This window comes from Mixophyes fleayi, chromosome 1 (genome assembly GCF_038048845.1).
Source record: "Mixophyes fleayi isolate aMixFle1 chromosome 1, aMixFle1.hap1, whole genome shotgun sequence".
Classification (NCBI taxonomy): Eukaryota; Metazoa; Chordata; class Amphibia; order Anura; family Limnodynastidae; genus Mixophyes; species Mixophyes fleayi.
In genome coordinates this window covers 431,113,119-431,128,593 of record NC_134402.1, presented here as the reverse complement: position 1 = coordinate 431,128,593, position 15,475 = coordinate 431,113,119, and the positions used below count along the sequence as shown (strand labels likewise).

The 15,475-nt window shown below is 42.3% G+C and overlaps 1 protein-coding gene across 2 annotated transcripts in view; it reads left to right on the top strand.

The window, feature by feature from the left end:
- The window catches only part of EGFLAM (EGF like, fibronectin type III and laminin G domains), a 122,018-nt gene that overhangs the window by 34,761 nt on the left and 71,782 nt on the right, over positions 1 to 15,475 (top strand). For both annotated transcript variants that reach the window (XM_075184226.1, XM_075184225.1), the window contains exons 3-6: positions 1,828 to 1,911; positions 4,550 to 4,576; positions 9,488 to 9,605; positions 12,426 to 12,561. In XM_075184226.1, coding sequence (XP_075040327.1) covers positions 1,828 to 1,911; positions 4,550 to 4,576; positions 9,488 to 9,605; positions 12,426 to 12,561 — 365 coding nt within the window. The remainder of the gene's footprint in view (positions 1 to 1,827; positions 1,912 to 4,549; positions 4,577 to 9,487; positions 9,606 to 12,425; positions 12,562 to 15,475) is intronic.

Genomic DNA, 15,475 nt, shown 5'->3' with positions numbered 1-15,475 from the left:
TTATGTAGAAGAGAAGCAGAGATTGACTTCTTTGAAGAAAGAGGTTTTCAGGGACTCTTTATAGATTTTGAAAGTTGAGCAGTTTCTACAAGTACGGGGTAGATGGTTCCATAAAAGGAGAGGTGCACAGGAGATGTTTCTCAGTTTTGCATGGTATAGGGGTATGAGAGAGGAAGACTTTACAAGGTCGCTAGAGGAACACAACTAACAGTTTATATGAGGGATCAGGAAGAAAGGAGGAAGAGGAGTTATGGATGGAAATGTAGGCAAGACTCAACACTTTTAATTTTATTGTGAAGTTGATGGGGGACCAATGAAGGGTCAAAGGAGAGCAGCAGATGAAGTTGGGGCAGCACGTTGGCTTAGTGGTTAGCACTTCTGCCTCACAGCATGGGTCATGGGTTCAACTCCCGACCATGGCCTTATCTGTGTGGCGTTTGTATGTTCTCCTCGTGTTTGCGTGGGTTTCTTCCGGTTTCTTCCCACAATCCAAAAACATACTGGTAGGTTAATTGGCTGCTATCAAATTTGACCACAGTCTCTCTCTCTCTCTCTCTCTCTGTCTATGTCTCTGTATGTTAGGGAATTTAGAATGTAAGCTCCAATGGGGCAGGGACTAATGTGAGTGAGTTCTCTGTACAGTGCTGCGTTATTAGTGGTGTTAAATATCATGATGATGATGATGATAAAGTTGAGAGAACTCTTACAGCAGCATTTATGATTGGAGGAGAGATAGACAGAAATAGGTTGCAATAGTCAAGGTGGAGTATTATGAAGATGTGAATCTGGAGCTTGGTGGCATCTTGTGTGAGGAGAGGACATATTTTTGAAATTTTGCACTGGCAAAAGGCCTCGGAGGTTGTCTGGTATAAAGGATAGTTTAAAGTTCAGGTGGCACTGAGATAGCAGACCCCAGGAAATGTTCAATGAATGAGAGGTAAATCTAGGTGTCATCTGCAAACGAGAGATACAGGAGCACGTGTCTTGATATCCGCTTACCAAGAGAGGTGACATAAGAAGGGAATAGTATTTGGGCTGAGGCCGATCCTTGGGATGCTCATAAGAAGAGATGGGTGAAGGAAGATGATGTTTCATTTAAGGAAACCATGAATGATTCTTTGGACAAGTGTGGTAGAAACCATCATCATCATCATCTATTTATATAGCGCCAATAATTCCGTAGCGCTATACAGAGAACTCACTCACATCAGTCCCTGTCCATTGGAGTCTACAGTCTAAATCCCCTAACATACACACAGACCAAGAGAGACTAAGGGCAATTTAATGGCAGCCAATTAACCTAATAGTATGTTTTTGGAGTGTGGGAGTAAACCGGAGCACCCGGAGGAAACGCAAGCAAACACTGGGAGAACATACAAACTCGACACAGATAAGGTCATGAGTTTGGTTCCCGACCATGACCTTATCTGTGTGGAGTTTGTATGTTCTCCCAGTGCTGTGAGGCAGAAGTGCTAACCACTGAGCCACCATGCTGCCCGTGAGAGAGGCCAATATCGCAGATGCCAAGGGAATGTTTATCAGTGTACGGGGGTCATCAACAGCGCTAAATGTAAAATAGAGAGGAGTAAAAGATTCACCTGGTGCAATGCAATGCTTTTTACTCTAAAATCTCTCATGTGTGAGCCAGCAAGACAATATTTTAAATGTTAAATATTTTATTTGGTCTTTGGTTTTAATAACTTTTCTAGCACGTCGTTAATGTGAAGCTGTTGACATAATTGCCATTTTAATCTTAAAAGTTTAATAACTTTATTTGCTAGGGAACAGATTGTGCCCTATTATTAATTTTCCGTGTCTCTTTCAAAGGTTTTCTACACTGAGGTAATTAACGGCAAACACGTGAAACAGCTAACTCAGGATGTTCCCCTTAAATTGGATATGTTGAACTTGGTGAGTTACATAATTATTTGAATATGTTTGGAAAGATGCTGCTAAATTATTAAAGATTAGTAGTTGCATCGCTCCCAATTTACCTGTGAGTTGTTATCTCATGTCTTTTAGGAGTAATTATAATTAGTTTTTTAATTACTGTTCTCACCGTACTGAATGTTTTCATATTGTTTATATGCTGACCTAGGTTAAAGGTCATTTACTCGCTGCAAGATAGGAGTATATGTAGCGTGTTTACCTACTGTAGCTTACATTGCCATATATAGGTGCACAGTAGCCAGGGCCTGATTATCCAATAGGCTGACTAGGCTGCAGCCTAAGGCTTTTGGGGGTGCACAATTGTGAGAGGGAGAGGTATAAACTGAAATTAACTTTAAAATGTAAGAGAATAGTTGTTCTCCAAAGTAAAACGAAAACATGAAAGAAAAATGTAGTAAAGTTTTAATATTGACGTATTCCCATGGTAAAGCATACTTGGCAACTCTCCCGGAATACCCGGGAGACTCCCGGATTCCGGGTAGGTCTCCTGTACTCCCGGGAGAGCTGGCAATTCTCCCGCATCTGCCCACTTCCTAGTGAAGTGGGAAGTGGGCAGATTTGAAGCCTCCATGATGCCATTCTCCGGGAATCGCCATCATTTTGGCCCGAATTGGCCAAAATGACCGGATCCGCAGAGCCCCGCCGCCTCACGCCCACCTCTACTCCGAGACTCCCAGAGGCCAGCCTGTAAAGGTTGGCAATTATGTGGTAAAGACTGGAGACCATGAGATATCCTAGGATAGCACCTCCACCACCTTCACATATTCACCCTCCGTTCTGCTATACAGTTCTGAAATTAATCAGAATTAAATAAGTGACAAAGCCATGTCCCGTTTAAAAAGCCAGGTGGAGCTGAGTTTCTAAAACACGTGAATGTAAACATCGGTGTGGGGGGGATGTAGTGAAGGAAGCCGGTCCTTGGTTTGTTTTTACTTTTAGCTAGTCATGAAGGTAAGAGGGGGCACTATGAGTGTATTGGTCTAGAGCTGCCTGAACCCTTAATCAGACCCTGTGCATATACCCATTTAAGTTGGGGGATACTGCCCACATTAGAAAATGTGATTGGTGGAACGTTTAAAAAAAACACTTTAAAGTCCGTCCTATCATTTTAGGGTCACCCCTTAATTAATTGTGTGTTTGAGTGCTCCTTTTACACAGGTATTTGTTGGTTTAAAAATGCACTAGTGCACCATATCAATACATAAGCCATCCCAGTAAAACATACAGGATGATTCCTAATTTCTGGCACTCGTAAAAAAAAAACAATAGTTTCGCTATCCGGTTAACAGGGAACATCTTGTTAATGTGCAACTTCCACCCATTGTTTCTCATTTAAATATTTGTTCCTGAAAAAGTAAATATTGTTGTGGCATGTGACCCCGAGGCCAGAAGCATAAGGCGGCCAGAGGCATTTACCTAGGGCAGACCCAGTCCATCAGATGCCCCCCTGCCCGGCCAGCCCCTGATGGTGTTACACATAGATGTCTTTCTTTGACTAATGCCCATGTAGCCCCTGATGTGTTGTATGACTGGTCCACATTACGTACCAAACAGACCAGGACATTTCTATAATCTGCTTGTTTGCGGTGATCATCCTGTGAGTGTGTTTTACCTTCACCGACTCTTACAGATCTCCTTGTAGAACGTTTTTCAAAATGAGTCATGTGACATAAGCGGGCTCACCTGGAAGGAGGGTGATTGTGCAAGCACAAAATGTTCTTCTGTCTTTGGGTACAACATATTCCAAAATAACTCCAGGGAGTAAAAGTATGAAGGTGCGATTTGTAAAAATCGCCAGTATTCTGCGACTTTTACAGCTAAATTTAAAATGGCAATGTGTTTGAAGGCAAGATTTGCCTATCTGCAATTTGCAACAATCACTCCTTTAATACATTTACCCCAGGGTAGGATATAGGGCTGGGCTTATTGGTGTCTGACCAAAACCCTTCATTCATTTTTTATTTTAAACAGAGACCTGTAAGAATGCTTACGTTGTTTTGTTCTCTAGGTTTTGCCTGTTCTAACAATGGCATACTTGCCAACTCTCCTGGAATGTCCGGGAGACTCCCGAAATTTGGGTAGGACTCTCGGGAGAGCAGGCAAATATCCCGCAAACGGCACCTTGCTGTCAAAATGATGCGATTCGGGGTGAATCGCGTCATTTTGGCCCCGCCCCCACGACAAAACGGCATTTTGTCGCGGGGACGGGGCCAAAATTACGCGATTCAACGCGTCCCTCCCGCCCTCCAACCACGCCCCCTGCCTGGGATCTCCCAGAAAGAAGTTTAAAAAGGTTTATATATAGGTTATTGTTTCAAAACCGTGATTGTTACTACTTAGAGAAACTTTGTTAGGTACTTGTGTCTACCACTTTCCTGTTGGCGTCCTAGGCGGCCATTGTACTGACCCAAGGAGAGCGCCCTTTCACTGTACAGCTTGCAACTATTAAACATTTTATTAAATGTGTGTAACTCAGTCAGAACCCTCTTTACACATTTTCGATTTTAATACACTTGGTACATTTTAAAAGTCAATCCATAAATGTTATTATTACAGCTATTTGGGCTGTATTTTTAGCTATGTAACTTTTCTCTTTCAGGGGCAGCTGGACACAATGGAGACATTTGTAAGTACTTTTAATAGGAGTCTGATGTACAGTACATCTTTACTGTTGTTACGGGCAGGTTTTTATGGACTTTGTAGAATGCAACAGATGGTTTGCAGAGAGTTTTGCTTTCTCCTGATTAATGCAGCCGCACCACTGAGTCATTCAGCTGCACACATGGTGATTGGGCATAGAAGTTGCACTTAAATAACTAAAAATGTTCCGTGTGATTTCTGCAGCATAATTGCCATCTGTCAGTTATGGACGGGAGGAAAATAATTCTAACTCTTTCATTGCTTGGTACAAGGTTGGAGAATTTTATTTTTATTGTGGTCCAAGATAATGCAGGGGGAATGGTAGGATTTTCAAAGGGGAACTCCAAAAATTTAATGTATAACAGAATGGGAACTATCACAAGGAAAACACAGGATTTTCATGAGCACCATAAAGACACGGACACCAAATTAACGTTTGAATAAATGAACGGATTAATTAAATTGGATAATAACTTTTAATCTTGGAATGAATCTTAACTAGAAGCCAAAGAGGACTGTAAGGCAGACGAGAGCAGGGCAGTCAGCAACAGCAAAACCAATAAAGGTGGAAAGGTCAGACCATAGTACCACCAACCCAGGATCATACCTTATCTATTGGCCAGTGCTAAAAATCTAGTCCAACAGCAAGACTACGCCCCCCCTATAACCGCCAGTATAAACCAGACAATACCGGCCAAGGGTCCTTCTCACAGGCGGACCAACCATACGATGACACCATAGCAAAGAGGGGGTACAGGGGCAAATGCAAGATTTGAGGAGGGGGTTTCCACGCCACACCTCCAGTGGGTGTGACGCCCATTTACAAAAAAAACCTAATATATATATATATATATATATATATATATATATATATATATATATATATATATATATATAAATTATGTTATTGGGTTACAGGGTACAGGGTGAAGCCAGATACTGCACACAAGCAATCTTGTATGGGGTTTGACCAAGGACAAGCAAACTTATACAGTGTTTTAATTCATAGACCAAAGACTCCATTTCTAGTGAGCCTGCAGAGCTGTGAATATATATATATATATATATATATATATATATATATATATATATATATATATATATATATATGTTAACCCGTGCATGATACTCATGCATTCTAGTCAAATCAAGCTACTTAAGGTGTTAAAAAGGTTCTTGTCATGCATTTGGGGCTAGGCCAGGCCTCCTCGGGGGAAGAGCGTTACTTCCCAACGTAAGCGTCCTTTTTTAATGTGGTTTTGTCCACATGTCACCACCTCATCATTTTTCTCCATCACCTCCTCCTTCATCTTTATCGGCACATCTATCCAGATGTCTATCCAGACACAGGGATCTCTCTCAGCGGTCCTGAGTATCACACTCCTCTCGCTCTGTCACCCCTGGCAACCACCAACCACTCCCCACTGTCACCCCCGGCAACCACCAACCACTCCCCACTGTCACCCCGGCAACCACCAACCACTCCCAACTGTCACCCCCAGCAACCACCAACCACTCCCAACTGTCACTTCTCCTTCAAGAAATATATATATATTTTTTTAAAATCTTTATACAAATTAAAAACATCTTAGTATACCAAATTTCAGCCCTTTCTGAGTTTTTTTTCCCCCACACACTAAGAATTTAGTAGGTCAGTGTATAACTTCGCCCAGCAGGCGGCGCTGCAGCTTGTTTTTTTTTCCACACACAGACACACGCCACTAGGCTTTTATATAGTAGATATATATATATATATATATATATATATATATATATATATATATATATTGTATTATAGGATTAATAAAGTAGATCCTCTACTTTATTAATCCTATATATATATATATTATATATATATTATATATATATATATATATATATATATCACAGCTCTGCATATCCTGCAGGCTCACCAGAAATGGAGTCTTTGGTCTATGAATTAAAACACTATATAAGTTTGCGTGTGGCCAGTATATGAAACTAGAGAGCTATTTTCTGATTATTTCAAATATCCGTATATAACCCTCACCTCGTTCACCGGGGAACACAGCCAGTGAGGTATTGCTGGTAGATATGCGACGGAGGAGCTGCTGGTGCAGCGCATGCGCAGCAGCTCCATTTCAGCGATGGTGAATTGTACAGCAACCGCGGCGCTGTCAAACAAGCGTCCACGGCGGTGCTGTATAGGGAAAATGGTTTGCATGTTTAAAGACATGCATTGGCGCACGATCAATCATGGAGGGGAGTGGTTTCTGGAGAACCAGAAACCTCCCCTGCGTGCGCCCCTGGGGTAGTGACCTATGACCAGTTCAACCGAGCACCATATGCACACTTACCGACTGCACTGCGCTCCCACTAAAACTAAACAACAACTATCAAACCTAAAAACCATACCAACTCTAACTTGCAGGGAGGGAGGGAGGAGTCCAGAAACAGGAAGACTCAAATCCTACAGGGGCTGCCTTATAAATGTGTAAAGAACCCTCCCCTTCCAGCCCCTATTGGCTGATACTCCATATGAAGCCACAGATAATAGGTGATTCATACAGTCACTCATCCCCATGATTTTAATTTTGTTTTGTCTAATGGCCACACTTCTCTTCTGCACACATTCGTTATATAAGCATCCTTCCTTAGTACAGCTTACAGACCTGATACATCAAGGCACGCATTCTCAGCGCAACCTGCGTTTAGTTTTATGCGCACGTGTTTCGGCTTTGCGTCCATCCGAATTTAGCAAGGATCTCAAAGAAACGAGCGCTGTTGAAATCGGGGGGCAGGCCTGCTGTGCTCTACTAGACCGGACGCTAAAGGATGCGTCCAATACCTGTGTGGATTATAAATTTGCATAAGGATGCACAGAAAAAAAATAAATATTGAATTAATGTCACCTGTAAATAATATAGTTATTAATGTTTTTTTTTTTTATAATTTTTTTCCATGTAAAACTTATTAGAATGTTATTAATGTCTACTGAGCATAAAATACATTTTTACAGTTGCTTGTGATTGCAAACACATGTTCTAGCATGCATACGAGGCTGTCATCACTACTAATGACTGGCTCTTTAGCTGTAGCAAGGGATGCAGCAGGAAAACAAGAAAATTTGAGATGCCCAGAGCTGGATTCGGACGTGGCTGCATACGGTTGAGCATGGCACACCCTTACTGTACGGTGACTGAAGCAAAAACGCCCTCTTCTCTGCCCCGTTCACTCCTCGAAATCGTAGACTGTAGCAAGTGTCTTTTCCAAACGAAGATGCAGCGGATAGGGCTGATTTTGCAGGCATTTGTCTGCCTCTGTAGAGTAAATTAGCGCATGATACGCTTAAAATCGGCAAATTAGTGGCTTAATGAATCAGGCCCTACATTCACTGTGTAAGTGGAAGGGCTCTATATCATCACCTTGTGGTCTTAACTGGTACTGCATATATATATATATATATATATATATATATATATATATATATATATATATATATATATATATATAATATATATATATATATGTTGTATATGTTTTTGTCCTTTCTTTGCACCCTTTCTGAGGATTCAGACACCTGTAATTCTAAATATGCATGTCCGTTTAATGGATAATTAATTACACAGCACAACCCTCCCCCCCAAAACCCCAAACTTGTCTTTCTAATCGGCCCATTTTTTTGCTTTTTACACTTCATTTAAGTGCACCAGATATTGGCACATAAAATCACACTAGGGCATCAGAACATTATTAAAGAAGACATTTTCTACTCATGTGGTTAAAACATAAGCAATCTTTTTATTACTAATACGTTTATTATCTTATTAATAATAATTGTAATAATAATAATTATTATACAATTATTTTCTTTTAATTAACTTTCTCAAAATCAGACCTCTTTATTGTAACCCTTTAGCTGGTCAGAACAACACATACGTTTACCCTTCACTAATCTTATCACCTGGAGGAATGATGATTCTGTATCATGTTGTGCAGTATGTGGAACTGGGCCGGACATAACGCTGTCATAACAATAGATTTACTTGGGGAAAAAAAATAGTTTCCAACTCGTGGTAACAATCTCAGAGGACTGGCTGCTCCACGGAAGTCTCAGTTCAGCACAGAACCAGGATTTACACTTTTCTTGCCCGACAGTGAAAGATTGAAATGATTACAATGGTCTTGTATTCACCTTCTACCTCTCATTTACATATAATGCCACTGGCAGTAGTAAGTGGTTATAAAGAAAGGTAAGATAAGACACCCACACACTCTGCAGTATTGAGGCTAGTATAGCACAGTTGGATCGGTATCACATCGTGTGTGGTCCCATCATGTGTCTAATAACAATAAAACTATAGAATACCTGGTAAGGTTTACCAGTTGCACTTTATTCCTTAACATGATCATACACAGCCTATTGTAACATACGTTTGTTCATCTGGGTGGTGGTGGAGTATTAGGCTCAACGCCTATCTTGTATTATATCTGTGTATAGTGTTTTACTTACTGCAACACTGCCATATTTCTGTGAAAGTCCATCCCATTCGCATGCCACTGACTTGGTGTAGCTGAGAATTGTCATTATCATATAAGCTTTCTTGATATTATATATCGTTGCCTATTTTTGTCAGTATTTTTAAAATAGGCTTCTGATTTTAAGCCGATTCACTGGTCTCATTATACCCCATATTGGTTCCTGCAATAGGGATGATTTTCTGTAGATATGTATATTTCTATAGGCTTTTAGTTATGCTGCAGCTGCACCCCTTCTTTACACAATTAACCTCCTCCATCATTATTATATTATCTGATCTGGTATTTATGAGGTTGTAGAGCCAGCTATTACTATCTATGATTATCTGTAGGCACTTGCTCTCTATAGGAATATTAATATTGTTATTTCTCCAATCAGAAAGTTGTCCTCAGCAATCTGCAGCCAGGAACTCTGCACCGGGTTAGTGTTGGAGCCTACAGCTGGGCAGGGAAGGGAAGAGCCAGTATGCCAAGAGATGTCTCAACCTTATCTCAAGGTAAGAAACTTTATAAACCCGCCCATACTCTCTGTCCGATACAGCTCTTCATCCTGGTCCCTGAGTGTCTGGATCTCTGAGCAATCTTCCCACATACATCAATGGTGTTATTGCACAGATAAGGTTGTGCAGGGGTCAAGAATAATGCATTGTGAGTTTGACATCCAGTGACATAGGTTGAATGATGCAGCTTTTCATAAAAGTATAGACAAACCCCTTATACACCCCCCATAATTTGACGCACGGTGCAGCTCCATCTTTTTATCTGCAGGGAGAGAGTTACAATCTATCCATATTTTCTATATAGATCTATTGAAGAGTTATGGACAGACAGAGTCTTCCAGCACGGTGAATAAACTCCATCTGAGGGAACCCCTGTTTGCTATATTGGGAGGCAACCTCTATAATGTAGTAAAATGATTATTGAAGCATCAGGGTAATAAATCAGGCACATTGGGTTCTATTCTTATGTTGATAAAAGCCCTATCAATCAAGGGCTACCGCCATGCTATCCGCTGCTCCAGTGGAAGCTTCCTTACCGCTGTGCTATCCGCTGCCCCAGCGAAAGCTGCCTTACTGCCGTGCTATCCTTTCCTACAGTGAAAGCTTCCTTACCGCCGTGCTATCTGCTGCTCCAGTGAAAGCTTCCTTATCGCCGTGCTATCCGCTCCTCTCGTGAAAGCTTCCTTACTGCCGTGCTATCTGCTGCTCCAGCGAAAGCTTCCTTACTGCTGTGTTATCTGCTCCTCCAGCGAAAGCTGCCTTACCGCCGTGCTATCCGCTCCTCCAGTGGAAGCTTCCTTACTGCCGTGCTATCTGCTGCTCCAGCGAAAGCTTCCTTACCGCTGTGTTATCCGCTGCCCCAGCGAAAGCTGCCTTACCGCCGTGCTATCCGCTCCTCCAGTGGAAGCTTCCTTACTGCCGTGCTATCCGCTGCTCCAGTGAAAGCTTCCTTACCGCTGTGCTATCTGATGCTCCAGTGAAAGCTTCCTTACCGCCGTGCTATCTGCTGCTCCAGCGAAAGCTTCCTTACTGCTGTGTTATCTGCTGCTCCAGTGAAAGCTTCCTCACTGCCGTGCTATCCTTTCCTCCAGTGAAAGCTTCCTTATCGCCGTGCTATCTGCTGCTCCAGTGAAAGCTTCCTTATCTCCGTGCTATCCGCTGCTCCAGTGGAAGCTTCCTTACTGCCGTGCTATCCGCTGCTCCAGTGAAAGCTTCCTTATCGCCGTGCTATCTGATGCTCCAGTGAAAGCTTCCTTACCGCCGTGCTATCTGCTGCTCCAGCGAAAGCTTCCTTACTGCTGTGTTATCTGCTGCTCCAGTGAAAGCTTCCTCACTGCCGTGCTATCCGCTCCTCCAGTGGAAGCTTCGTTACTGCCGTGCTATCTGCTGCTCCAGTGAAAGCTTCCTTATCGCCGTGCTATCCGCTCCTCCAGTGGAAGCTTCGTTACTGCCGTGCTATCTGCTCCTCCAGTGAAAGCTTCCTTATCGCCTTGCTATCTGCTCCTCCAGTGAAAGCTTCCTTATTGCCTTGCTATCCGCTCCTCCAGTGAAAGCTTCCTTACCGCCGTGCTATCCGCTCCTCCAGTGAAAGCTTCCTTACCGCCGTGCTATCCGCTCCTCCAGTGAAAGCTTCCTTACTGCCGTGCTATCTGCTGCTCCAGTGAAAGCTTCCTTACCGCTGTGCTATCTGATGCTCCAGTGAAAGCTGGGGAGCCTATTTACAGGTATCACGGCAGTACACATACCGCTGCAATCCTCCTTTTATTAGGGCCATCTTAGGATGGCGATAGCAGTGAATAGCCATAGAAAAAAATCCTTTATTTACATAAAGCATTTTTTCTAATCTGAATGCCAGTTGATTACTTTTTTTTTTTCTTTTACTTTTAACTTATTTACTTTTAACACATGGGGCTGGAAGCCTAAGTCAGGGCTTCAAGTATCACAGCGCCGACGCAGAATAAGACTGCTCTTACCGATGGCAGCCGGTGTCACCGGCCCGTATCAATCTCGTGTTCTTGGTAAACTACGGCAATAACTGATTTTCTATCGGTGCGATAATTGCCAATTGTATATCTTTGTTATTGACACATAATAATGAATAGGGACCATTGACTGGAGATGTAATTCTCCATTCATCCCCCTCTCCTCCCTTTCTACACCTAAGACAGAACAGGTTAGAACAAGCAGCATAAAGTTCTTGTTATGAAAACATTTATGTAATGACGGAGAGGACAATTGGGATACAGAGAAGCTGTTCTAGACATGATTTAGCAGGTTTCTACATTGTGCGCAGTAAATTACATTATTTGCTATTATTTTTAAACATACCTTCTATTATTCGTGAGAATCTCCTTTATCAGGTACTGGAGACTCCTAGGCTTGCAGACACTTTCTCAGCTTATTGTCTGATATAACCTGCTAGGCAGCAGCTGTGGATCCGAGTGATGTATGATAATCACAGAGTGTTTTACAGAGCACTATGTTTGGTATTAGCGAAACACGGATAATCAGGGCCGCAGTTATGTACAAATTCCTGTTAGAGCTATTTTCGCTATTGATTTCTCTGCGTGTTGTGGTGGTAATACTTCACAAATGAGCTGCGACGGATGTTGATGAATGTAATGAATCAATGTAGTAATCACTTAGAAATCGAATCCATAATCTGTCTCCAGGGATTAAATGTGACTGGGTTAGTATAGTTTATCACTCTCGTTTTCATATAGTTCTAATTTTTTTCCCCCACATTGCTTCAGGTTTTCTGAAAGGATTCTAGATGGGAACAAACGCAGTTATTCTCCCTTATTTTCTTTACTTCAGATAAGTGCTTGGTCCCCGATCCTCCAATGCAGCCACAGGTTGTGGTTGTCTCCGATGTGGAGGTAGCCATTTCCTGGAAGCAAAGTGCCAGAGAAGGTGGCTCCCAGGTCCAGTATTACACTGTGGAGTATACAAGGTCAGTTGCCTATATTTCTGTCATAAAGTGAATTCTGTGAATGGAAGAAAGATATTACAGTACCTCCCAACATTTTAAAGGACAGAACTGCGGAACTTTAAAGTGTATCTGCTATTGAGCCAAAGTGGAGGCTGCCATTTTGTGTGCCGCACCAATAGTCATGAGAATGCCGCCTATCGGTGTAATAGGAATTTTATGACCAATACATCTGTCATATCCATACTTCCCGTAAATATGCCAACTCTCCCGGAAAGTCCGGGAGACTCCTGAAATTCGGGTCCGTTTTCCGGGCTCCCGCAAAAGCTGGCATTTCTCCCGCATCCCGGAATTCTCTTGTTAAAATGACGTGATCCGAGGCGTCCCGGCCATTAGTCACGACCCTCTCCCGGACGTCGCCTACTGAAAGTAGGCATGTATGGTCATATCACTACTTCCTAGTGAATGGGTATTGCATTCTCATTGGTTCATCACACAAAATGGCTTCCTCCAATTTGATAGGCATAAAAATGTCTGTCGAAACTGTGTAGATGTTGGGTGCATTATAAAGTCTGTGCAATTAGATATACTTGTTTAGTTCACATGTGTGTCTGCGAGCACAAAGAAGGTTTAGCTTCATGCATAGTGTACTATAAACGGATACAAACTCCACAGTACAGTAAGGCTCAAATAATACACAGAGTACATGCTAGAAAGGAAAAAACTACCTACAAGGTATATTTTCCCAGTAAACGGATTTCTCACCTACAAGTAGATTTATGATGACCAAAGGCAAGTATAAAAAAAACAGATTATAAATGTAAACACTTTAAAGGCCACAAAATTCTAGAATACAGACAGCAGTCAGCGTTCATAGAGCATATCTGTGCTATTGTGACAGGAAGCTGGTGTTTATACTGCTCGTCGTGTTCAGACCAAAAAAGCGGATAATCTCTGGGTTCCTGTGACTGATATATGCCAGGCAAGAAAATTCTGGTGCGTCACCACCTTTAAAGGTCGTGCTTCAATGCCAAAGATACTCTTCATCAAATATAAAGCCAACAGCCTATATTGTGTGTCTCTATTGCCAAATCATATGAACAGATATCAGAGACGGTAAGTTGCATTTAAAAAAACAGTACCTTTAAACCAATACTTCAGTACCCTGGCTCCTAGTTTAAGGCATACTTGCCAACTCTCCCTGAATGTCAGGGAGACTCCCTGAAATAGGGGTGATCTCCCTCACTCCCTGAAGAGTCTGGCATTCTCCCTGATACTGAGCCAGTACAAGACGTGGTTGGCTTCGCCATCTGTGGCAGGATGACACAGTTCAGAAATTGTGTCTTATGTCTATGTATTGATGCCTATGGAGGTGGCCGTTTTCATGGAGACCAAGATTTAATCAAAAACTGAGAGGTAAGACAACATGACTTCAGTAATGGAGACAGAAATATAAAAGACACTTCAGTCTCTAGAGATTCATTAGCTGCTTTTCTTTAACGCATATTTTCCTACTCTCCAGGAATGTCTGGGAGACTCCCGCATTTCTGGGAGACCTCCCGGGAGAGCAGGGCAACCTCGTGGTTCTCACCCCCGCATAGATAAGTGGCGGGGGGGCTTAATGACGCAAATATCGTGTCATCTTAGCCACGCCCCCTGCTATAATTGGCCAAAATTGTTACAATCTATTTGGGGGCAGGGCCAAAATGATGACATTTGTCAAGCCCCTCCCCCACATGCCCACCCTCCCCGGGATCTCCCTGAAGCCAACGAGGAAAAGTTGGCAAGTATGGTTTAAGTAGTATTACTAAATCTGTGTGACTGTCACACGCACAGACCCTGAAAATCAATGTTAGTAGATAAAGTCCTTGTACTGTACTAAGTGCTGGAAGCATATTTATTCGTGCATCCCTGCAGTATTATGCATTATGTGCGTAATGAATCTTCCTATAGAACGCCACTGTAGTTTGCAAATGTTAATTCTTCTGAGCGCTCCTAGAACTACACTGTATTTCACCTAGCGTTGAGCAATGTCAAAAGTGAGCGTCCTGTACAGGTCTATACACTTATATTCAGTGGCTGAGGTGAAAATTTAGAAGTGGTGGTATGGGAAATGTAAGTGAATGGGATTTGATAGTTTTACAATGAAGCCAGTAAGAGAAGTGGCGGTATGGCAGACCACCATATATCGGCCAACTTCCACCACTTATTTTATTTTATGTGCTATCAGCATCAGGATGTATTTAATAGACTTCCTCATTAAATACTTAATATTAATGCTCATGTGTACGAGGCCTAACACGACAGGAATTAAGAGGATTCTTGTCTCCAGCTTCCTATGATAACATCCTATACTCGCACAATGGAATGTCAATTCTAACTCAAGTAAAGCATCATTCTGTCCCATGGCAACAATTTATTAGTGGAATATTATGATTTACAGTTTTACATGCTGCGCCCATAACCTTACACAAAAATGTTTTGTTTTTTTTATTATGGCTCAACATCTGTTTCCTGAGCGGTGGTTAAAAGCTAGTTGTTTGTGACGGTCACTCGCCACACAGCGTAGCTATTACCAGTCTCATTCACAGTTGCCAACGTTTTAAAATCATTTCCAGGTTACATGCGATGCTGTCTCCAGGGCCGTCTAGGCGTGTGGTGCTGCGCTATGACATCATAGCGCTGAAACCTCCAGCATATCACAGACACGTAGGCGGCAGCAGCCAACAGCTTCACCAAACAGAACAGCGGCACTGCCCTTCTATGTCAGTGGTCGGAGCTCAGTGGGGGGCACCACAGGGACATTAAATACACTCTTTCAGTGCCATGATGTCACTCAATCAGCATTTTCTAGGTGCAATTGAAGATTAACATGTTCGCTTAGTGGTAGCTCCGTCCCTGACACTCTCAATGGACCTCGAACCACTACAAACCACAT